Consider the following 23021-nt stretch of genomic DNA (forward strand, 5'->3'; position numbering starts at 1 on the left):
GCTGAGGTGGGCGAATCACCTGAGGTCAGGAGTTTGAGACCAGCCTGGCCAACATGGCGAAACCGTGTCTCTACTGAAAAAAAAAAAACGCAAGCCCGTGCGCAGCGACTCACACCTGTAATCCCAGCACTTTGGGAGGCCAAGGAGGGTGCATCACCTGAGGTCAGGAATTTGAGACCAGCCTGGATGATATGGTGAAGCTTCGTCTCTACTAATACAAAAATTAACCAGGCATGGTGGCACATGCCTATAATCCCAGCTACTTGGAAGGCTGAGGCAGGAGAATGGCTTGAACCAAGGAGGCAGGGGTTGCAGTGAGCTGAGATTGTGCCATTGCACTCCAGCCTGGGCGACAAGAGTGAAACTCCGTCTCAAAAAAAACAAAAACAAAAATTAACCAGATGTGGTGGTGTGTGCCTGTAATCCCAGCTACTTGGGAAGCCGAGGTGGGAGAATCTCTTGAACCTGGGAAGGCAGAGGTTGCAGTGAGCCGGGATCATGCCAGTGCATTCCAGCCTGGGTGACAGAGGGAGACTCTGTCTCAAGAAATAAAAATAAAAAAATAAAAAATAAAGATGAGATCTCACTGTGTTGTGCAGACTGGTCTCCAACTTCTGGGCTCAAGTGATCCTCCTGCCCAGTCTCCTGAGTAGCTGGGACTATAGGTTTGTGCTGCTCTGCCCACCTTGTTTATTTAAGAAACTTTCTTATTGGTGTTTCTTGTATTTTTTTGTTTGGTTGGTTTTTGTTTCTTGTATTTTTTTGTTTGGTTGCTCTGTCGCCCAATCTGGAGTGCTGTGGTGCGATCTTGGCATACTGCAACCTCTGCCTCCCAGGTTCAAGTGATTCTTGTGCCTCAGCCGTCCAAGTAGTTGGGATTACAGGCATGCGCCACCACTCCCAGCTAATTTTTGTATTTTTAGTAGCGACAGGGTTCACTGTGTTGGCCAGGCTGGTCGCAAACTCCTGGCCTCAAGTGATCCACCCAACTCAGCTTCCCAAAGTGCTGGGATTACAAGAGTGAGCCACCACGTCTGACTGATGTTTCTTGGATATTTTTAATGAAATAAACATTATTAAGAAACACCTGTTCTAGTTCTAAATAAAGGATTGTCAGTATTTTTATTGGTTTAATACGTTTCTTTAGTGATAATAACTTGATCATGTTAAATATTCCTACTAAATAACATGCTATGGATTTCTTTGTTTAGGTTTTCTCTTATGATCTTTCGAAGGATTTAAATTTCTCAAATAGGTTCTAGGTATTTTATCTCTCAATGCTATTCTAAGGAGATCTGTGTTGTATATATGAAGCATTGCTGTGTTGTTCCTACTCTAGACGTTGTTAATTTTGTCAGTAGGGGGCGCATTGTTACCAGTGTCTGAGCTTGCTCCTCTGATGGAATCCTTAGCTTCTGGAGGGAAAAGACCCTTATAACTTTCCTACTGATTCTGGGCATAGGTTTATGCCTAAGCTGCTGAGACAGAAAACCTCAGGGAATATTTTTCCAACCAGACCTTGTTTTGCTTACATGTACCTCCTTCATGATTTAATTCCTCAGCAAGAAGACAGTTTTGTGGTGGGCACAGCCGAGGGAACAGTCTTCCATTTTCAGCTGGTCCCTGTGACATCTAACAGCAGTGAGAAGCAGTGGGTGCGGACAAAACCGTTCCAGCATCACACTCACGACGTGCGCACTGTGGCCCACAGCCCAACAGCGCTGATATCTGGAGGTGGGTTCCCCTCCTGGCGAGGCTGCTGCTTTACCCTGCCCAGCTCTGGCTGTTCTCGTGCAGGACGACTTCTAATTCTGTACACCTTCTCCCCTGCTTTACCAGGCACTGACACCCACTTAGTCATTCGTCCTCTCATGGAGAAGGTGGAGGTAAAGAATTACGATGCCGCTCTCCGAAAAATCACCTTTCCCCATGTAAGTGTCCATTCCAAGCCCCTGCCAACCCCTCATCTCCCCATCCCTTTGTCCCCCTGTCCCACAAGGCTCTGAACACAGCTCACGCTTGGCAAATTTGTAGGACTTTTTTTTTTTTTTTTGAGACAGAATTTTGTTTTTTTTTTTTTTTGTTTTTTTTTTGAGACGGAGTCTCGCTCTGTCGCCCAGGCTGGAGTGCAGTGGCGCGATCTCGGCTCACTGCAAGCTCCGCCTCCCGGGTTCACGCCATTCTCCTGCCTCAGCCTCCCGAGTAGCTGGGACTACAGGCGCCCACAACCGCGCCCGGCTAATTTTTTGTATTTTTAGTAGAGACGGGGTTTCACCGTGGTCTCGATCTCCTGACCTTGTGATCCGCCCGCCTCGGCCTCCCAAAGCGCTGGGATTACAGGCGTGAGCCACCGCGCCCGGCCTGAGACAGAATTTTGTTCTTGTTGCCCAGACTGGAGTGCAGTGGCGTGATCTTGGCTCACCGCAACCTCCACCTCCCGGGTTCAAGCGATTCTCCTACCTCAGTCTCCCGAGTAGCTGGGATTACAGGCATGTGCCACCGCACTTGGCTAATTTTGTATCTTTAGTAGAGATTGGGTTTCTCCATGTTGGTCAGGCTGGTCTCAGAACTCCCAACCTCAGGTAATCTGCTTGCCTCGGCCTCCCAAAGTGCTGGGATTATAGGCATGAGCCACCATGCTCAGTCTTGTAGGCCTTTTTTTTTTTTTTGAGACGGAGGCTCACTCTGTCACCCAGGCTGGAGTGCAGTGGTGCAACTCCACTCCAAGCTCCGCCTCCCAGGTTCACGCCATTCTCCTGCCTCGGCCTTCCAAGTAGCTGAGACTACAGGTGCCCGCCACCACCACACCCGGCTAATTTTTTGTATTCTTAGTAGAGACAGGGTTTCACTGTGTTAGCTAGGATGATGGTCTTGATCTCCCGACCTTGTGATACTGCCACCTTGGCCTCCCAAAGTGCTGGGATTACAGGCGTGAGCCACCATACCCAGCCCCGCTTTTTTTTTAACCATCTGGGACATGGAGATATTGTAGGACTTTCTGTAGCTCCTTCTTCATTCCTTCTGTTTTTGAGGCAAGCCACTGCAAAGACATTTATGGGGGGTAGGAGATATGCAGCAGCACACCTAGTTCAGTTTCTGGGGGAATTTTTCCCTTTTCTAATTAGTTGTGGGTTATGGGAATTTTGTTAGTTTGTCTTTCAGAGTAGGCTCTATTCTGGGTGGGAGCAGGAAAACCCAGGCTTCCAGTGTTCTAGGTAAATGGTACCATCTTCCCAAGCTAGAGAACTTGCTCCCCACACCTGCTGCCCCATTCATTCCACCAGTAAACCTCATTGAGTCTACTCATGAGTATCTTTATACATATGTTGTAGAGAGAGATCGATTGATCGATCGGTCGATCAACAGCTCTATTGAGGCATATTTGATATATTAAAAACCATACATATTTAATGCATATAGTTTGATAAAGTTGAACATAGTCCTCATAATCTCTTGAATCGAGTCATTCATTTCTCTTTGTCTATGCTGGCATCATCCTAGTTTGGATCAATGTCTTTTCTCATCTGGGTTCCTTTACAGTAGCTTCTTAATCATGTCCTTTTATTTCCATTTGTGTCATTCTAGCCTATTCTTCATTGATCTTATTTTATTTTATTTTATTTGTCTTTATTTTTTTGAGACAAGGTCTTGCTCCATCACCCAGGCTGGATTGCAGTGGTGTGATCTTGGCTCACTGTAACCTCTGCTTCCTGAGCTCAAGAAGTCTTCCCACCTCAGCCTCCTGAGTCGCTGGAACCACAGGCATCCGCCACCACGCTCAGCTAATTTCTTTTTTTCTTTTTCTTTTTTTTTTTTTTTGAGACGGAGCTTTGCCCTTGTTGCCCAGGCTGGAGTGTAGTGGTGTGATCTCGGCTCTCTGCAACCTCGGTCTCCTGGGTTCAAGCGATTCTCCTGCTTCAGCCTCCCTAGTAGCTGGGATTACAGGCATCTGCCACCACGCCCGGCTAATTGTTGTATTTTTAGTGGAGACGGCGTTTCACCATGTTGGCCCCGCTGGTTTCGAACTCCTGACCTCAGGTGATCCACCAGCCTCGGCCTCCCAAAGTGCTGGGATTAGAGACGTGAGCTACTGCGCCCAGCCTCGGCTAATTTTTTTATTTTTTGTTTATTTTTAATAGAGACAAGATCTCACTATCTTGCCCAGGCCGATCTCAAACTCCTGGTCTCAAGCAATCCTCCCACCTCAGCCTCCCAAGTGCTGGGATTACAGGCATGAGCCACTGCTCCAGGCCCATTGATCTGTTTTAAAGCAACTTTGTTCATTGCTGCATGCTTCAAAGCCTTTGATTATCCCTGTTGGCTTCAGCATAAAGACAGTTTCCTTAGTGTGTCTTATAGAACCTGTCTCCATCCAGGCCTGGCCCTTTAGCTTCCTGTAGCACCTCTCATGCTTGTAGCACCCCCACCCAGGCTAGCCACTCTCAAGGTCTTTTTGTTCCCGCAAATACTCTTACCTTTGAGCTATGTCACATGCCATCGCCCTCCTCAGAACATTCTGCCCTGCCTCCTTCGCCTGACTGGTCTTTCCCAGTGAACCTCATCTGGACTTCTATGTTTACCACCACACGTCTAGGTTAGAAGTCCTCTTTCCTTAGTTTTCAGTACATACTGTGTTTAGCCGTGTTAAAATTCTTGTCACACTAAAGTCTTATTGCTGATTTAGTTCTGTGTCACCCCTTTAGAAGCATCTTGAGAGCAGTAGCTATGTTTTAATTCATCATTGTGTTCATAGATCCCAGGGCAGTGCCTGGTATATGGGAGTACTTAGGAAATATTTGTCAAGGAAATGGATTTCAGCAGTAAAAAATGTGCTAAGGTGGTGCTGCTGTATCTGGTACTGAGGCAGTAGATGACCCTGACTTATTTTTAACTTTTTGATTCTTGGATATAGCGACGTCTCATTTCCTGTTCTAAAAAGAGGCAGCTTCTCCTCTTCCAGTTTGCTCATCACTTGGAACTTTGGCGACTGGGATCCACAGTTGCAACAGGTAAAATGAGAGCACGTTTTTTTCAATAAGAAAACTGGAGAGAGAAGCCAGAAATCAGAATTGCGGTTGGAATTCTGCTTATAGAAAAACTGAAGTAGACTTTTATGTCCATTTTAACTAATGGTTTACCCACCCATTAGATAAAGCAAATAAGTTATTTAGAGTATTAGAATCTTTAGTAGGATATTGAATCATCTCTTAAAGGTTTATGGCTTGTGGTGGTGCGCTGCAGGGTGTAGTAACTGAGAAGAAAACAGGCTGTTGGAAAATAACAAGATTTAATGGTGGGTAATGATGATCCTGTACGAAAAAGAAGATCACATGGATCTTATTGGAGTGGCAGCCTAGTGGCCTTTTTGTGTGACCTATTAAGGAAATGTGTGAGTCCTCTCTTTTGCAGTGGATTAAAATTGAGGCCACACAGACTCCACCTGCGTGCCTGGCTATGGAATAGAGCTTCAGGGAATTAGTGATGTATCAGAGGTAGAAGCAAAGGAAGTACTCACTGTTTTCCTCTTCATATACACCTCAAAAGTTGTGAGCTTACATTTTTCTGATTTCTCCCGGATAGAGATTCCATTCTTCCAGGGAGTGACTTTTTAGAAGAAAAAAAATGTACAAATTCTCTTTCATAAGAGAAATCTCAGGGAAGTTTCTTGTTTCAGGCAAGAATGGGGATACTCTTCCACTCTCTAAAAATGCAGATCATTTACTGCACCTGAAGACAAAGGTAAGGAAGTTTGTTTAGGCTCTGAAATCTAGAACGTTTTTCCCATTCTGAATTTTGAGGTTAGTTTACACCACAAATTGTATAAATTCTAAAACTATTTGAATGAAGGACTGTGTCACCAGGACTGGGTTTCCTGTGATTATAAGTAGGACATTGAGGATTTATTAGATGGATGTATACAGGAAATAGGTTTCTCTTCTTTTGATATTATTATGAAAATAATGTGCATTTATTTATTTATTCATCTGTTTTTGAGACAGAGTTTCACTCTTGTTGCCCAGGCTGGAGTGCAATGGCGCCATCTCGGCTCACCGAAACCTCCACCTCCTGAGTTCAAGCAATTCTCCTGGTTCAGCCTCCTGAGTAGCTGGGATTACAGGCATGCGCCACCACGCCCAGCTAATTTTTTGTATTTTTAGTAAAGACGGGGTTGGTCAGACTGGTCTTGAACTCCCGATCGCAGGTGATGCGCTCGCCTTGGCCTCCCAAAGTGCTGGGATTACAGGCATGAGCCACTACGCCTGGCCATGTGCATATTTTTAAAAACTCAAATAGTACAAAAGCGTATACAATGAAAAAAAACATTTTGTTTTGTGAGTTTTTAAAAATTACATAAATGTTACTTTCAACTTTTCTTTATTCTCCAGACTCTTTTTTGTTTGTTTGGTTGGTTGGTTTTTTGTTTGTTTGCTTACTTTTTGAGGCAGGGTCTCAGTGTGTTTTCCAGGCTGGAGAGCAGTGGCACCATCACGACTCACTGCAGCCTCAACCTCCCAGGCTCAGGTGATCCTCCCACTTCACCCTCCCGGGTAGCTGGGACTACAGGTGTGCACCACCATGCCCGGCTAATTTTTTGTAGATCCAGGGTTTTACCATGTTGCCCAGACAGATCTTGAACTCCTGGGCTCAAGCAGTCCTCCACCTCTGCCTCCCAAAGTGCTGGGATTACAGGCACGACTCACCGGACCTGGCTTCCAAATGTTTTTCATTTGCTATTTCTTAGAAGTCTTTAAAGCAGAACGTTGTAGACAAAACAGAAAATAAGTACTCCAAACCACCTATCCTCCTGAGCTTTCCTTCAGTAAATGCCTCCCTGCTCAGGTTTCTGAAGTTGGGGTATAGTATGAGGCTATCTATGAAGTATTCAAAAGGCCAAAATAAGAATAGACCTCCATTCTTGGATTTGGAAATCAAAGCCACGCCTTTTAGGTACTCTGCCTCTGAGATCATCGTAGTAACGCAGACCACACGAGGATCGAGATTATGTATAGATATCTGTGGATATGTCCAGAGTGGCAAGAGCTTGAGGCGTCATGTCCCAGTGCACCTCGTTATGTGAAGTTTAATTGTACGTTCATCTTGATTCTTGATATTGCCAGGGTCCTGAGAACATTATCTGCAGCTGTATCTCCCCGTGTGGAAGTTGGATAGCCTATTCTACAGTTTCTCGGTTTTTTCTCTATCGGCTGAATTATGAACATGACAATATAAGCCTCAAAAGGGTAAGTGATAGTCCAATGTCTGGTCACATAAGAGGAAACTTCCTAAATATGTCATTTTTGTGTGAAGTGGAAATCAACTGGATGTGAATCCTTGCTCAGTTAAAAACTATTTGGAGATTTGGAGAGAGCTGTTACAAAGCTGTTTTATTTATTTATTTATTTATTTTTTTGAGACGGAGTTCTGCTCTTGTCGCCCAGTGCGGTCTTGGCTCACTACAACCTCTGCCTCCTGGATTCAAGAGATTCTTCTGCTTCCGTCTCCTGAGTAGCTGGGATTACAAGCGCCCACCACCACACCTGGCTGATTTTCCTATTTTTAGTAGAGATGGGGTTTCACCACCCATTGGCCATACTGGTCCTGAACTCCTGACCTCAGGTGACTCACCTGCCTCGGCCTCCCAAAGTGCTGGGTGCTGGGATTACAGGCGTGAGCCACTGCGCCTGGCTTTTTTTTTTTTTTTTTTTTGACCGACTTTCGCTCTTGTCACGCAGGCCGGAGTGCTCCTGCCTCAGCCTCCCGAGTAGCTGGGATTACGGGTGCCCACCACCAGACCCAGCTAATTTTTGTGTTTTTAGTAGAGATGGGGTTTGACCACGTTGGCCAGGCTGTCCTGAACTCCTGACCTCAGGTGATCCGTCCCCTCGGCCTCCCAAAGTGCTGTGATTACAGGTTTGAGACACTGCACCTAGCCCACACCCGGCCTTTATTTCCATTTTGAAGTTTTGAAATATGTTCTTAGAGGGATAGGGTAATGCCCTACAGGCAGTAAAGTTAAGGCTTTTCTGTTTAGTGGTTTCATGTGTGACTTAGTTATTTCCTTGATAGGGAAGTGAATATGTACTGAAGAGATGAAAGGGGGATGTATAGGTTTCTGGAGAGAAACCAGTGTTCTGTGCCCTGAGTCAGTTGGCTTACTTAGAGACAGGGAGCATTAATGTAACTTAAGCCTAGCTGTGATTGTTTCTGATGGGCTGTAGGTCTCCCTTCTCTCACTTTTATTATTGGTTCACCCAAAGGTTTCCAAAATGCCACCATTCCTTCGCTGTGCCCTTCAGATTTTGTTTTCTGAAGATTCAACAAAGCTCTTTGTGGCATCAAATCAAGGAGCTCTGCATATTGTTCAGCTGTCGGGAGGAAGCTTCAAGCACCTGCATGCTTTCCAGCCTCAGTCAGGTGGGAATCTGGTAATTGGCCATGGGGAGACTTGTCATGTCTGAGATGTAACTTTTTTCCTTTTAAGCCTCCATGTTGGGGGTTCCCTCATGTTCTTCCTACCCTACAGATCCACTCACTCATATGTTTGCAGTTTCAAGTAGGAGGAGATAGCTGGCAGAAGAAGACTCTCGATGAGATATGCAATGTTCTTCACACCTACTCTTTTCTCACTGGGTTTTTGATTCCTTATTTGGGGCCAGAGAAGTTTCATCATCCTTAGTTTGTTAGCAGAACACGAAGAAAGTTAAAGTCGTATGCAATCCTGATACCCAGAAATAGCTACCATTAATATTTTGGTATTTTCTAATATGTGTTTGTATATACGTATTTTGTGGGCATGTTGCTTTTTTTGGTTGTTTGCTTATAAAAAGGTACAATCATAGATCACTGCCACCTCGACCTCCTGGGCTCAAGTTATCTTCCTATCTCAGCATCCTGAGTAGCTGGGACTACAGACGCCCACCACTATGCCCAGCTAATTTTTTCATTTTTTTTTTGTAGAGATGGGCTCATTATGTTGACAGGGTTGGTCTTGAACTCCTGGGCTCAAGTGATCCTCCCATCCTGCCCTCCCAACTGAGATTATAGGCATGAGCCACTGTGCCTGCCCCAAAAGTATTATTATACATGCAGTTTAATTGCCTGTGGTCATTTAATGTTCCTGAGAATTTTTCTGTTTTCCTTGAGAACGTGATTATTAATGAATGAGTGTGGCTGTGTAGCTAGCTATGGCTGCTAAGGACTTAGACTCAGTTTCCAGCTTAATTAAGCTGGTAGTTGTTTGGATACTTCCCATGGGCCTTTCCCCTCTCCCTTGTCCTGGATTGTAGCTGCTTCTTCACTGTCATTTAAACTCCCATCAACCTGGAAAGTCAACTCTTTTTTTTTTTTTTTGAAATGGCCTCACTCTGTTGCCGAGGCTGGAGTGCAGTGGTGTGATTATGGCTCACTGCAGCCTCGACCTCACCAGGCTCAGGTAATCCTTCCACCTCAGCCTCCCAAGTACACAGGAGCATGCCACCATACCCAGCTAAGTTGTTGTAGAGACAGGGTTTCACCATGTTGCCCAGCCTGGTCTTGAACTCCTGGGCTCAAGCAATCCTCCTGCCTTGGCCTCCCAAAGTGCTGGGATTACAGGTTTGAGTCACCATGCCTAGTGAAAGTCACCTCTTTTATCCTCAACTCTCACTGTTGATAAGCTGATCCAGAAGCCTACAGGAGAAGAAACCCACAAGTTAGGGGTCAGATAAATCAAACTGACTATTAACTATGTATGTTTTTATTACAAAACTTAGGCTATTTATATCTAGCACTCCTTGAGCTTCAGCTCTGCATTATATATATGACTTTATTTTTTCCACTTCTCTCATCTCACTTCCCCTTGTAGTCAAGCTGGTTTCTTCACAGCCCTCAAACCTGCATATTCTAGTCACTTAGCTTGCACTGTTCCCCATCCTTTTTACCTCATCACCACCCATCCTTTGGCAGCTAGGTTATGCTTGTTATAAAGCCGTGTTATCGTTTGGGGGCGTTACATGCAGCACGCATTTTGGCATAGAACATCACTGTCCAATTTTTATCCCACACTAGTTGTTGTGTTGCCAGATTGGTTTAAAGTCTCTAGATGACAAAGATGGCTCAGACGTGCCCATCCTCCCTTAGTGCTAAATATACAGCAGGCACTCAATAAATTAAAGATATGCTTCAAGTCTATTTAACTTGCTGTTTGTCCGTAACTTTTTTTTTTTTTCTGAGACAGAATTTCAAAAGAGTTTCAAAAGATGGAGTTTCTTGTCGCCCAGGCTGGAGTACATTGGCACCATCTTGGCTCACTGCAACCTTTGCCTCCCAGGTTCAAGTGATTCTCCTGCCTCAGACTCCAAGTAGCTGGGATTACAGGCACCTGCCATCACGCCCAGCTAAATTTTTTTTGTACTCTTAGTGGAGATGGGGGTTTCACCATCTTGGCCAGGCTGGTCTCGAACTCTTGACCTCAGGTGATCCACCTACCTCCGCCTCCCAAAGTGCTGGGATTATAGGTGTGCGCCACCACACCTGGCCTGTCCATAATTTTGATTTAAAAAAAAATTTGGGGCCGGACACGGTGACTCACGCCTGTAATCCCAGCACTTTGGGAGTCCGTGGCGGGCAGATCATGAGGTCAAGAGATCGAGACCATGCTGGCCAACATGGTGAAACCCCATCTCTACTAAATATGCAAAAATTAGCTGGGCGTGGTGGTGCACGCCTGTAGTCCTAGCTACTTGGGAGGCTGAGGCAAGAGAATGGCTTGAACCTGGGAGGCAGAGGTTGCAGTGAGCCAAGATTGTGCCACTGCACTCCAGCCTGATGACAGAGTGAGACTCCGTCTCAAAAAAAAAAAAAAAAAAAAAAAAAAGGCTGGGCGTGGTGGCTCACGCCTGTAATCCCACCGCTTTGGGAGGCCAAGGTAGGTGGATCATCTGAGGTCAGGAGTTCAAGACCAGCCCAGCCAACATGGTGAAACCCCGTCTCTACTAAAAATACAAAAATTAGCCAGGCATGATGGTGGGCGCCTGTAATCCCAGCTACTTGGGAGGCTGAGGCAGGTGAATCACTTGAATTCGGGAGTTGGAGGTTGGAGTGAGCGGAGATCCACCACTGCATTCCAGCCCGGGTGACAGAGCGAGACTGTGTCTCAAAAACAAACAAAAAAACGTTTGGTAGGAAAGGAGTTTGAAACAGTTAAAGTATGTATTTTAGTGGCAGATGCTACTGTGATTCTCTATTCCTATAGTAAGCAGTGTCTTAGGCCTGAGGAACTAATAACTTCTGTTTTATCTCTCTGGACCCTCTTTACAGGCGGGATGGCTAAATAAGTAGATGAAAAAAGTAGAAACATTAGCATCTAGAACTAATTTGCACAGTGATCAGCAAATTATCCTGGCAGTGATTTAAAACTCTGAGGGTCTCCTTGGTTTTTGCCATCATCTCCAGGGCAGGGCTGGCTGTGGACACTGTGTGAATTCAGAGATGTAACTGTTCTGTCCTCACAGGAACGGTGGAGGCCATGTGTCTTTTGGCAGTCAGTTCAGATGGGAATTGGCTAGCTGCGTCAGGTACCAGTGCTGGAGTCCATGTCTACAATGTAAAACAGCTAAAGGTGAGCATAGGGCTTAATGGCAGCAGTTTGAACCATTTTACAGGAGCCAGTTCACCCTGCAGTTACAAGATTCAAGGCAGATTGGCATGACCTGGAAATGTATTAGACTTTTTTCTTTTTAACCAATGATTTTTCCAGGTTTGGAATCCTGTTTTATTTTTTTATTTTATTTTATTTTTTTTTTTTGAGGTGGAGTCTCGCTCTGTCGCCCGGGCTGGAGTGCGGTGGCACGATCTCAGCTCACTGCAAGCTCTGCCTCCTGGGTTCACGCCATTCTCCTGCCTCAGCCTCCTGAGTAGCTGGGACTACAGGTGCCCGCTACCACGCCTGGCTAATTTTCTTGTATTTTTAGTAGAGATGGGGTTTCACCGTGTTAGCCAGGATGGTCTCCCATCTCCTGACCTCGTGATCCACCCGCCTCAGCCTCCCAAAGTGCTGGGATTACAGGCGTGAGCCACCGCGTCCGGCCTCCTGTTTTATTTTTATGGAACCCAGAAGCTATACTGTATAACATTAAAAGCAGCTAATGGAATCAGTGAAATCATTCACACCTGGAAATTTGAAATTAATGATTTGTGGGTGATGTAAACACATCCAGGTTCTTTCTATATTTTCGGGAGGAAAATTCTGATATACACAGACAAATAGTTGCAGATAAGAGTTCCTTTCATGGCTTGCCTTGTAATCTCAAGATAAACATAATCAAAACTTCGAAAAAGGAATGCTGGGAAAACATTTTTCACTAATCAGTAATGACACCGTCAGTCATAAATTGAGTCATTAGTGATCCCTTACAAGTCCTCATCTTCATCATAAGAATCAGATTCGAACTATCCAAAACTTGCAATAAGCATTAAAAGTGTATAGAATAACATCAAACTGCAATACTTAATGGGTTTACCTGTTAACTGCATAGCGTAACCTTCGTTGCATTATGGTAGGAGCATGTACTGAGCACTTGTCTTTGAGCCTTGCCTAGTATTTAAAGAGTGTGTGTAGCGTGCACATGCTTTGCAATTGTACATAAAAAGCCATGCCTAGGCATTAAATTCTTTTAAACCTGGTGTAGAGCCATAGACTCCCTATTCAATAACACATTTATAAGCAGTTTGTACAGATGGATTTACTCGGAGGGAAAGGCTTTACTCTCAGTTCTTCACAAATGCTGTTAGTTTTGTAAGCAGTTAAATATGCTTTTTATTTTTTATTTTTTTATATATATATATTTTTTTTTTGAGACGGAGTCTCACTGTGTCGCCCAGGCTGGAGTGCAGTGGCGCGATCTCGGCTCACTGCAAGCTCCGCCTCCCGGGTTCACGCCATTCTCCTGCCTCAGCCTCCGAGTAGCTGGGACTACAGGCGCCCGCCACCACGCCCAGCTAGTTTTTTGTATTTTTAGTAGAGACGGGGTTTCACCGTGTTAGCCAGGATGGTCTCGATCTCCTGACCTCGTGATCCACCCGCCTCGGCCTCCCAAAGTGCTGGGATTACAGGCTTGAGCCACCGCGCCCGGCCGCTTTTTATTTTTTTGAGACAAGGTTTCACTCTGTCAACTAGACTGAGTGCAGTGGCACAGTCACAGCTCACTGCAGCCTTGACCTCTGGGCTCAAGCAATCCTCCCACCTCAGTGTCCTGACTAGCTGGGACTACAGGCGAGCCCCACCACACCTAGCTAATTTTTTTTTTTTTTTTTTAAGTAGAGATGGGGGTCTTGCTATGTTGCCCAGGCTGGTCTTGAACTCGTGGACTCAAATGTTCCTCCCTCCCTGGCCCTTCCAAAGTGCTATAGCTACAGGTGTGAGCCACTGCGCCCAGCCAGTAGGCATATATGTATGCATGTATGTATGTGTGTGTGTGTGTATATATATATATATATATATATTTTTTTTTTTTTTTTTTTTTTTTTTTTTGAGACAGAGTCTCACTCTGTCACCCAGGCTGGAGTGCAGTGGTGCGATCTCAGCTCACGGCAAGCTCTACCTCCTGGGTTCATGCCATTCTCCTGCCTCAGCCTCCCGAGTAGCTGGGACTACAGGCACTCGCTACCACGCCCGGCTAATTTTTTGTATTTTTAGTAGAGACAGGGTTTCACCGTGTTAGCCAGGATGGTCTTGATCTCCTGACCTCGTGATCCGCCCGTCTCGGCCTCCCAAAGTGCTGGGATTACAGGCATGAGCCACTGCGCCTGGCCTTTTTTTTTTTTTTTTTTGAGACAGAGTCTCACACTGTTGCCCAGGCTGGAGTGTGGTGGCACAGTCTCTGCTCACTGCAACCTCTGCCTCCTGGGTTCAAGCAGTTCTCCTGCCTCATCCTCCTGAGTAGCTGGGATTACAGGTGCATGCCACCATGCCCGGCTAATTTTTTAGCACCTGGCCAACCAATAGGCTTTCTTAAGAAAATGAGGACCAGTGTAGTGGCTTACGCCTGTAATCCCAGCACTTTGGGAGGCCGAGGTGGGTGGATCACGAGGCCAAGAGTTGGAGACCAACCTGGCCAACATGGTGAAACCCTGTTTCTACTAAAAATACAAAAATTAAGCCAGGTGTGGTGGTTCACATCTGTAATCCCAACACTTTGGGAGACCGAGGTGGGTGGATCACCTTGGTCAGGAGTTCAAGACCAGTCTGGCCAACGTGGTGAAACCCCGTTTCTACTAAAAATACAAAAATTAACCGGCAATGGTGGCGGGCACCTGTAATCCCAGCTACTCGGGAGGCTGAGGCAGGAGAATCCCTTGAAACTGGGAGGTGGAGGTTGCAGTGAGCCAAGATCATGCCATTGCACTCCAGTCTGGGAGAAAGAGTGAAACTCCATCTCAAAAAAAAAAAAGAAAATACAAAAAATTAGCCAGGTGTGGTAGTAGGCTCCTGTAATCCCAGCTACTCGGGAGGCTGAGGCAGGAGAATCACTTTAACCCAAGAGGCGGAGGTTGCAGTGAGCCGAGATCGCACCACTGCACTCGAGCCGGGGTGACAAGAGTGAAACTCCATCTCAAAAAAAAAAAAGAAAAAGTAAAGAAATGAAAGTTCATTGGTTGGGGAAATGCCTGAAATTTATGGAACTTCTCTAGAACCCTTTTGAGTTCTGAGGAGCACTATTTAAACCCCTGACCTAGACCATTCAGTCTTTGCTGAGGAAAAGTGTCACTTAGAGTTGCCCCTTGTGTTTGTTATTCGTTCCCAGCTTCACTGCACGGTGCCTGCTTACAATTTCCCAGTGACTGCTATGGCCATTGCCCCTAATACCAACAACCTTGTCATCGCTCATTCGGACCAGCAGGTAAGGGAGATTCCAGTGCTTTCTAATGCCTTCCTGCTGGATAGTAACCTGGAAGCTGGGATATTAGGCAGTTACAGGGAGCCTTTCTTTGAAGGTGTTGGAGGATATAAGGTAGTTTTCTCCTGTGTGAAGTAAGTAAAGCTTCCTTGCCTGTCTGGGCTCATCATAGGCCAGCAATATGCATTGGTTTGATGGGATGCAGTTTAAATGGAGAAGTGCTAAGATTCTAGAGTAAAGAATCACAAGAGGGAGGAGGAGTTTTGAAGTACTCATTTTCCTGATTGTTTTAGAGGAGAGATGACATGGGCTTGGGTGTTAAACTGGGTATGGGATGGAATAAGATTTTGAGAGTTGAAAGTGACTAAAAGATTGTATCATTCACCTTTACCCTTGCCGATGAGGAAATCAAGCACTAGTAAGATCAGGTACCTAATCTCAGCCAAAATTAGAACCTAATCTACTTTTTTCTATACCAATTTATAAGGAGTTTGTAATTATAAGGAGATCTTTAAAAAAAAGAAAAAAAAAAACACCTGGGCTGTAGAATACATTAGGAAATAATAATTATATTAGGGAGTTATCAATAATTCATCCGTAAAATTGGAGATGATAATATCTACCTCCGTGAGCTGTTGGAAAGATTAAATGTCATCTGGGAAGCACATTTAAGTAGACTGCTAGGCAAATGATGCTTACTGCTTTGATGGTCAGTTTTTACACTCAAACATGCACACACATACACACTGTCCAAAAAGTGAAATCTCTCAGTTTTATAGATTTGAGTCCTTGACCAAAGACTGAAAGAGTAGTGAAGCCACATGTTTGCCTTTGTCCCACATAATGATAATGTTCCCCCCGATACCTTTTACTGGCACTTAGTCCCTTAAGTGCTTCTGAAAGTAAAACTAATGGGAAGTCTTTTATATCTGTTAGATTAGCAAAGATCAAAGACTTGATAATATACAGTGTTGTGAGGGTGTAGGGAAACAGTACTCTCACACATTGTGAACATTATCCTAACCATTTTGGAGGACATTTTGGCAATATCTTAAAATTTTTTAAGTCCACATGATCTTTGACTTAGGAATTTCAATTCTAAGAGTTCATATATATATATATATATATATATATATATGCTTTTAGCTGTGCAAAAAGACATTTATACAGAGACAGTTCATTGCAACTTTGTTGTAGTAGACAAAGATATGAAACAAGCTAATGTCCACTAAGCAGACTGGATAAGTAAATCATGATACATGCATAAAATGAGTGGAGTGTTGTATGTTTCAGAATGGGCATGACTGATGTATATGTATATTAATGTGGGTCAGTCTCCATGATATAACACTGAGCAAGAAAAGCAAGATACAGGACACTATGTATTATGTGCATAAAATAGCTCTAAAAAGATGGGCCAGGCGCAGTGTCTCATGCCTGTAATCCCAGCACTTTGGGAGGCCAAGTCAGGCAGATCACGAGGTCAGGAGATCGAGACCATCCTGGCTAACACGGTGAAACCCCGTCTCTACTAAAAATACAAAAAATTAGCTGGGCGTGGTGGCAGGTGCCTATAGTCCCAGCTACTCGGAAAGCTGAGGCAGGAGAATGGTTTGAACTCGGGAGGCGGAGCTTGCAGAGAGCCGAGATCAAGCTACTACACTCCAACTCCAGCCTGGGCAACAGAGCAAGACATCATCTCAAAAAAAAAAAAGAGTGGTGGGAGCTGAAGGTTTGTGTAGATACTTTCTGGTTAGGAATGAGAATGCCCTTCTGGTCTTTCTGAGTACCAGCCTGCATTTCTCTGTGTCACGTCCTTCCTCAGGTATTTGAGTACAGCATCCCAGACAAACAGTATACAGATTGGAGCCGGACTGTCCAGAAGCAGGGCTTTCACCACCTTTGGCTCCAAAGGGATACTCCTATCACACACATCAGTTTTCATCCCAAGAGACCGATGCACATCCTTCTCCATGATGCCTACATGTTCTGCATCATTGACAAGTCATTGGTGAGTTCTTCACTGCTACCTCCCAAATCTTCTTCTGAATCTTCAAGTTCTAAAAGCAACAAGTACAATAAGATAAGAGGAAGGAGAATCAGAATAAAAGTAGCTAGTAAATCAGAATAGAGGTAGCTAGTACATTTCTTGGAGGAGAGAGGCCTTTGTTTTTCCCTGGTTTGTGTTCCCACAGTTCTTCGGGAGGTTCTCAGGGAAGGGGCTGGCCTTTGTGTACTGGCTTTTGCTGATTTGACTATTTCTCTGCTTTGCCAGTGAGCACATAAATCTTACACAGAAAAGTGATTAGGCCAGTATTCAGAAGGTGACCCTCATCAGGAAGAATCAGTGATTTGGGTAACTTGCTTCCAACTTTGAACTCTGGGATATCTGAATAACATGATTTCATTAAAGGAGGTACAGGCTGAGGTTTTGACCTCTGTACCCCTTGGCTGAAGCTACTGAAATGCTGTCTGCAGGCTTGAGGAACTGGTCTTAACATCTCCGAAAAACCTAGCTAGGAAAATTCTTCATGGCTGTGATTTAGATGGGATATGAGCATTTTCTTCAGTTTTAGATTCTGTCCTCTTTGCCATCTGCTGTTTTGATTCGCCCTGAATTTATATCTTTTCTGGGTAGGTGCTTTGTTTCCTAGAAGCATTGTGGCCATGCCTGTCCTGCACTTTGGGTTTAGATTACAACCATGACACGGTGTTTTGGTGTGTCTGTGAAGGTGGGGGTGGAAGGAACATGGGGGAAAGCAGCAGATGGCTCTAAAGGAGGTGTGCACAGGGATGTGTCATTGGAATCATCTCGTGGGCCCTGCGACCTCTGGGTGTGGGAAGCAGAGCTGGCTGACAAGTGCCTTCTGCAAGATGAGTGATACAGGAAGGGCCCCTCCCACTCTCTTGCCTCTTGTAATTGAGCCCAGATCATTTTTTCCCAAGCATTGGTTTTAAGTTCATCGCTTCCCTATAGTAGGCATAGCCATTTCCCAAGGAAGTCAGAGACAAAATATCATTTGTTTGGCCAGAGGCCACCCCGAGGTGTCAGTGACATCAGCAGGGGTGGTTTGTGTTGATGTTTTGCCTGGGGAGAACTTCAGTCACTTGTCCAGTCTGTGATCTGGTTGGGGGAGAGTCTAGAAAGCACAGAGCCTGTGTGGGCTGAGCTCCTGCACTTGCCAGTTTGTTCCTTTCTGACCAAGTGTTACTGATGAGACAGGCCAAAAGCCCCAGAAGGGCCCTTTGATCTTGCTGCATGGAGTAACAAGCTCTGTTAGCCTCATACTCCCAACCCTCTGTGGTGTGGCTGCAAGAGTAGCTTCAGCTCTTTCTCTCTCTTTCTCCTTTTCTTCTTTTTTCCCCCCTAGTTTTTCTGAATAGAAGTATCATGGCTACAGCTGTTTTCCTGAATTAACAAATGTCAGGGAGGTACTGAATATATATGATGGTTAGAAGATGATGTTGGGCTAAAAATGCACTACAGATCTTTGGTCTGTGGAAGCCCAATAGAAGTAACCATTTAAACAATGTATCTTTGTCTTTTTAGCCCCTTCCAAATGACAAAACCTTACTCTACAATCCATTTCCTCCCACGAATGAATCAGATGTCGTCCGGAGGCGCACAGCTCATGCTTTTAAAATTTCTAAGATATATAAGGTAAAACATCTTGTGTTGTTATTCTGGATAGTTGGTTCCTTTGTGATATCAAAATGTAATAAACTCCACAATTGGAAGATAAGAGCACCTTCAGTTTCCATGCAGAGAACCTGGATTGTGGGAAACAAATCACCTTTTTGAAGCTGGCTGTCCCTTGTATATGTTTTATTGTTTTTGCCTTAGTAGGTTAGAGGCAGGCACATCATACTTAACCAAAATGAAATGCGTGAGTAGTGAGAAACGTTGGCACTGAGGTAGAGTCTTTGTTGGCGTGAAAGCTGGCTTTTAAATTTTGCTTGTTGGAGTGTTCCATAGGATAAATGTCAAGCAGGCTGGGCTTGGTAGCTCATACCTGTAATCCCAGCACTTTGGGGGACACCAAGGCAGGTGGATCTCCTCAGCCCAGGAGTTCAAGACCAGCCTGGGCACCAACCTGGGCACTACTCAAATACCTGGGCACCATGGCAAAACCCCATCACTATTCACAAAAAAGAGGCGAGGTCTGTAAATTACTCAAATGTGATTAGCTTCTTGATGCATTTGTAACTTGCCAGTTGTCAGTTGCCTTAGTCTGGTATGGTGATTCACTCCTATAATCTCAGCACTCTAGGAGGCTGAGGCTGGAGTTCAAGACCAGTCTGGGCAACATAGTGAGAACCTGTCTCTACAAAAAAATATATATATACATATATATACACACACACAAAAAGTAGTTGGGTGTGGTGGAACATGCCTGTAGTCCCAGCTGCTCAAGAGGCTGAGATGGGAGGATAGCTTCTGCTCAGGAGTTCAAGGCTGCAGTGAGTATGATTGCACCACTGTACTCCAGCCTGGGTGACGTTGAGATTCTATCTTTTAAAAAAAATAATAATTTAGGCTTTAAAGTCCTTGCCTAACACTGATTCTTGAGATATAAGAAGCATAGATTTTCTATCCAGAGAAATGTAAAAAAATCCTGCTGAGACCTTTTATGAGTAAACTCAGTTAAGTTCCCAGTCTTGAGCCAGGTGCAGCAGTGCACACCTACCTATTGTCCCAGCTACTCAGGAGACTGAGGCAGGATCATTGCCCAGGAGTTCAGGGCTTCAGTGCACGTTGATCATGTCTATGAGTGGCCACTGCTCTCCTGCCTGGGCAACATAGCAAGACCCCCATCTCTAAAAAAGAAAAAAAAGCTTTTATGCATTCCAACTATTTTGAGTCCCAGGGCAGGAAAGATTGTCAAGAGATTTAAATCATTTGAGCCTTGAACTAGGCTAACCTTTTAGTTTAGATGGTGTCTACCTATAGTCAGTTCATTCAGGACTAGCCCTGGATTGTAAGTCCTGATAGAATCATTATCATCCCTCTGCAGCCTCTACTCTTCATGGATCTTTTGGATGAAAGAACACTCGTGGCAGTGGAACGGCCTCTGGATGACATCATTGCTCAGCTCCCACCACCCATTAAAAAGAAGAAATTTGGAACCTAAAACAGGGCACTGTCTGTGTCCTTCCTTGAACTGTCTACCCTGTCGCTTTTCACAAATCATGGTAATAAAACAAGTTATTCTTGAGGACTAGGCATTATAAATGTTTTTTTCCAAGATAATGGACAGTCATTTCTCTTCATTGAATGAAAGTGAATGGAAACTCCAAATGAGTTATTTGTATTTGGGATAATGTGCTGAGTAGCTGCAAACTCATCTAATGTTGATAGGGTCCTGCTTATTCTGTAGGCCGCAATCTCAGAAGAAAAGATACTTGCCTTCTGTTCCCTATTACACGCCTAAGGCTTCAGAGGGCTGATGGCCTTCACTTCCTGCCAGCCCCCAGCCTAAGCAACAGCATGGAATCTGCCCATCCTCGCCCTGGAGGGCAGAGGACCGTAATTACTTACTCAGGATAGCCTGACCACTAATAACCATAATCAGCCTTAAGAGTTCAAGGAAGAATTTCAACTTCAGCATTATAAGGGAGTGCTCCATCTAAAAAATAGATGCCTTTGACCTTTGGCAGTCAGCGGTTAATTTTATTTAAAAGGAAAAGAAGCTTGGGTTATCAGCCCCATTAACTGCCTTTTTACCTGTTATATGCTGGTTTCAAAAGTATGGAAGGACCAGGCGTGGTGGCTCATGCCTGTAATCCCAGCATTTTAGGAGGCTGAGGTGGGAGCATCACTTGAGTCCAGAGACCAACCTGGGCAACATAGAGATAACCTATCTCTAAAGAAATACAATATTTAAAAAAAAGATACAGGAGCTGGGCACACATCAGTAGTCCCAACTACTCGGGAGGATCACTGGAGCTCAGGAGTTTGAGACCATAATGTGCTATGATCACGGGTGAATAGCCACTGCACTCTAGCCTGGGCAACATAGTAAGACCCTGTCTCTTAAAAAAGAAAAAAAAAAAGGAAACACTAGGCAGGAATTTTGTTAGGGAGTAAGAGTAGAGGTGGGGACCCGAGAGCCTACCATGTATTTCACATTTTTCATTCTCTTCTACCTGCTCTGACATTGTTACTCCCACGTGTGTTATCAACTGGCCAGTTTTAATGTGATCTTTAAATTACAAAGTGAAGAACTCTAGTTAACTGAACTGAGCAGATAGATTTCTTTCCCGTCTCGGGATGTATTCTGTTGCATGCCCGTGGAAACCCAGTATGTGTGCTTTTTGTTTGTTTGTTTTGGGGATGGACGGCTGAAGTGTGGGCAGAGAAGTGTGTGGGTTCTGGTGACATCATGAATGAAGGGTTGGTGAAAAACATTTTGCTATGATTAGCCCCACCCTCCATTCTGGAAAGGGAAAATAAATGAGGATTTAAGGTAGATGTAGGGGGGGAGAATTAACAGAGAGAGAGAGATTATAAGAGAGATAAACAGAGCCCAATAATTGATCACATAAAGGACAGTCTATTTTAGGTTTGATAAGAAAGAACAGATATGATAAGATTTATAATAGATGTGTTTGCCTCTGCCCTACTTGTTAGGTTTTACAGTGATAGGAGTAATTTAAACAAATACCTGCTGGGTGCCATGGCTCACACCTGTAATCCCAGCACTGTGGAAGGCTGAGACTGGCAAATCGCTTGAACTGAGGACTTTGAGACCAGCCTGGGCAACATGGTGAAACTCCATCCCTACAAAACATACAAAAATTAGCCAGGTGTGGTGGCAAGCACCTGTAGTACCAGCTTCTCAGGAGGCTGAGGTGGGAGGATTGCTTGAGCCCAGGAGGAAGAAGCTGAGCACGCCACTGCACTCTAGCCTGGATTTTTTTTGAGACCCTCTCTCAAAGAAAAAATACCTGCAACTTTTTAGGTCACCTGTGTAAAAAAACTTGCCTCATGTTGAATAAATTTTTTTCTGTAAGGTATATTTTTCCAGTCTGGATTAGACTGGACTGTTAGGGACCTTTTTAGCTTACTGAAGATCCTGTCCTTTCTTTTTTTTTTTTTTTTTTTTTGAGATGGAGTCTCGCTCTGTCGCCCAGGCTGGAGTGCAGTGGTCGGATCTCAGCTCACTGCAAGCTCCGCCTCCCGGGTTCGGGCCATTCTCCTGTCTCAGCCTCCTGAGTAGCTGGGACTACAGGCGCCCGCCACCTCGCCCGGCTGGTTTTTTGTATTTTTTTTTTAGTAGAGACGGGGTTTCACCGTGTTAGCCAGGATGGTCTCGATCTCCTGACCTCGTGATCCACCCGTCTCGGCCTCCCAAAGTGCTGGGATTACAGGCTTGAGCCACCGCGCCCGGCCGATCCTGTCCTTTCTAAGAAATGTTTTAAGTGGTTGAAATGACAAGTTAAGTCGCTGGTCTACATTGAATGCTGGTGAGCAGATGGAGGCTAGGATGCCTTAAATATTAACTCACTTGTGGCCCGGTGCAGTGGCTCACACCTGTAATCCCAGCACTTTGGGTGGCCAAGGCAGGCAGATCACTTGAGGTCAGGCAAGCCAGCCTGGCCAACATGGCAAAACCCTGTCGCTACTAAAAATACAAAAATTAGCCAGGCATGGTGGCACGTGCCTGTAATCCCAGTCTCCCTACTTGGGAGGCTGAGGCAGGAGAACTGCTTGAACCTGGGAGACAGAAGTTGCAGTAAGCCAAGATCACGCAGAGCGAGACTCCATCTCAAAATAAAATAATAAATTAACTCACTTGCTTTTCACTAGTTGTAGAGCTGTAAATTCAGAGAATCCTTGTTAACTGGAATCTAGTTTATGGCTTGACTTACTTAAATTCTAAAATCTTGTGGGTTGTGGAGGATGTAATTCTCACAGAGAGAACCCACAGATCATCTGAATGAGGAAGTAAAAGTTCTGACAGTAGAAAGCATTCCTTTTCAACTTTTCCAGCCAGTGATTTGGACTTCCTTAAATGGTATGGGAAGTAAGTGCTTTGGGCCTTGAAATTCTTCCTAAGTAGAAAACTTGGAATACAAATGAAGCAGAAACTGACTAGAGCAAGTTAGAGAACTTGGGGGAAGGGAAGGGAAGGGAACAGAAGG

The 23021-nt window shown here is 44.7% G+C and overlaps 1 protein-coding gene and 1 long non-coding RNA gene across 4 annotated transcripts in view; one reads left to right on the forward strand and one right to left on the reverse strand.

Moving 5' to 3' along the window:
* The window catches only part of UTP4 (UTP4 small subunit processome component), a 38595-nt gene extending 18500 nt beyond the window's left edge, over window positions 1-20095 (forward strand). For all 3 annotated transcript variants that reach the window (XM_015126490.3, XM_028840817.2, XM_077984430.1), the window contains exons 7-17: window positions 1563-1734; window positions 1840-1931; window positions 4913-5009; window positions 5675-5739; window positions 7119-7241; window positions 8259-8415; window positions 11493-11599; window positions 14784-14879; window positions 16702-16887; window positions 18427-18537; window positions 19892-20095. In XM_015126490.3, coding sequence (XP_014981976.2) covers window positions 1563-1734; window positions 1840-1931; window positions 4913-5009; window positions 5675-5739; window positions 7119-7241; window positions 8259-8415; window positions 11493-11599; window positions 14784-14879; window positions 16702-16887; window positions 18427-18537; window positions 19892-20008 — 1323 coding nt within the window. In that variant the 3' untranslated portion in view covers window positions 20009-20095. The remainder of the gene's footprint in view (window positions 1-1562; window positions 1735-1839; window positions 1932-4912; window positions 5010-5674; window positions 5740-7118; window positions 7242-8258; window positions 8416-11492; window positions 11600-14783; window positions 14880-16701; window positions 16888-18426; window positions 18538-19891) is intronic.
* LOC144337680 (uncharacterized) lies at window positions 7687-10856 on the reverse strand. Its single transcript, XR_013411094.1, has 3 exons — window positions 10647-10856; window positions 9572-10207; window positions 7687-9452 (listed from the first exon to the last, which is right to left on the reverse strand). It is a non-coding gene; the product is annotated as an uncharacterized LOC144337680 (long non-coding RNA).
* Window positions 20096-23021: the final 2926 nt, after the last annotated feature.

Source organism: Macaca mulatta, chromosome 20, assembly GCF_049350105.2.
Source record: "Macaca mulatta isolate MMU2019108-1 chromosome 20, T2T-MMU8v2.0, whole genome shotgun sequence".
Lineage (NCBI taxonomy): Eukaryota > Metazoa > Chordata > Mammalia > Primates > Cercopithecidae > Macaca > Macaca mulatta.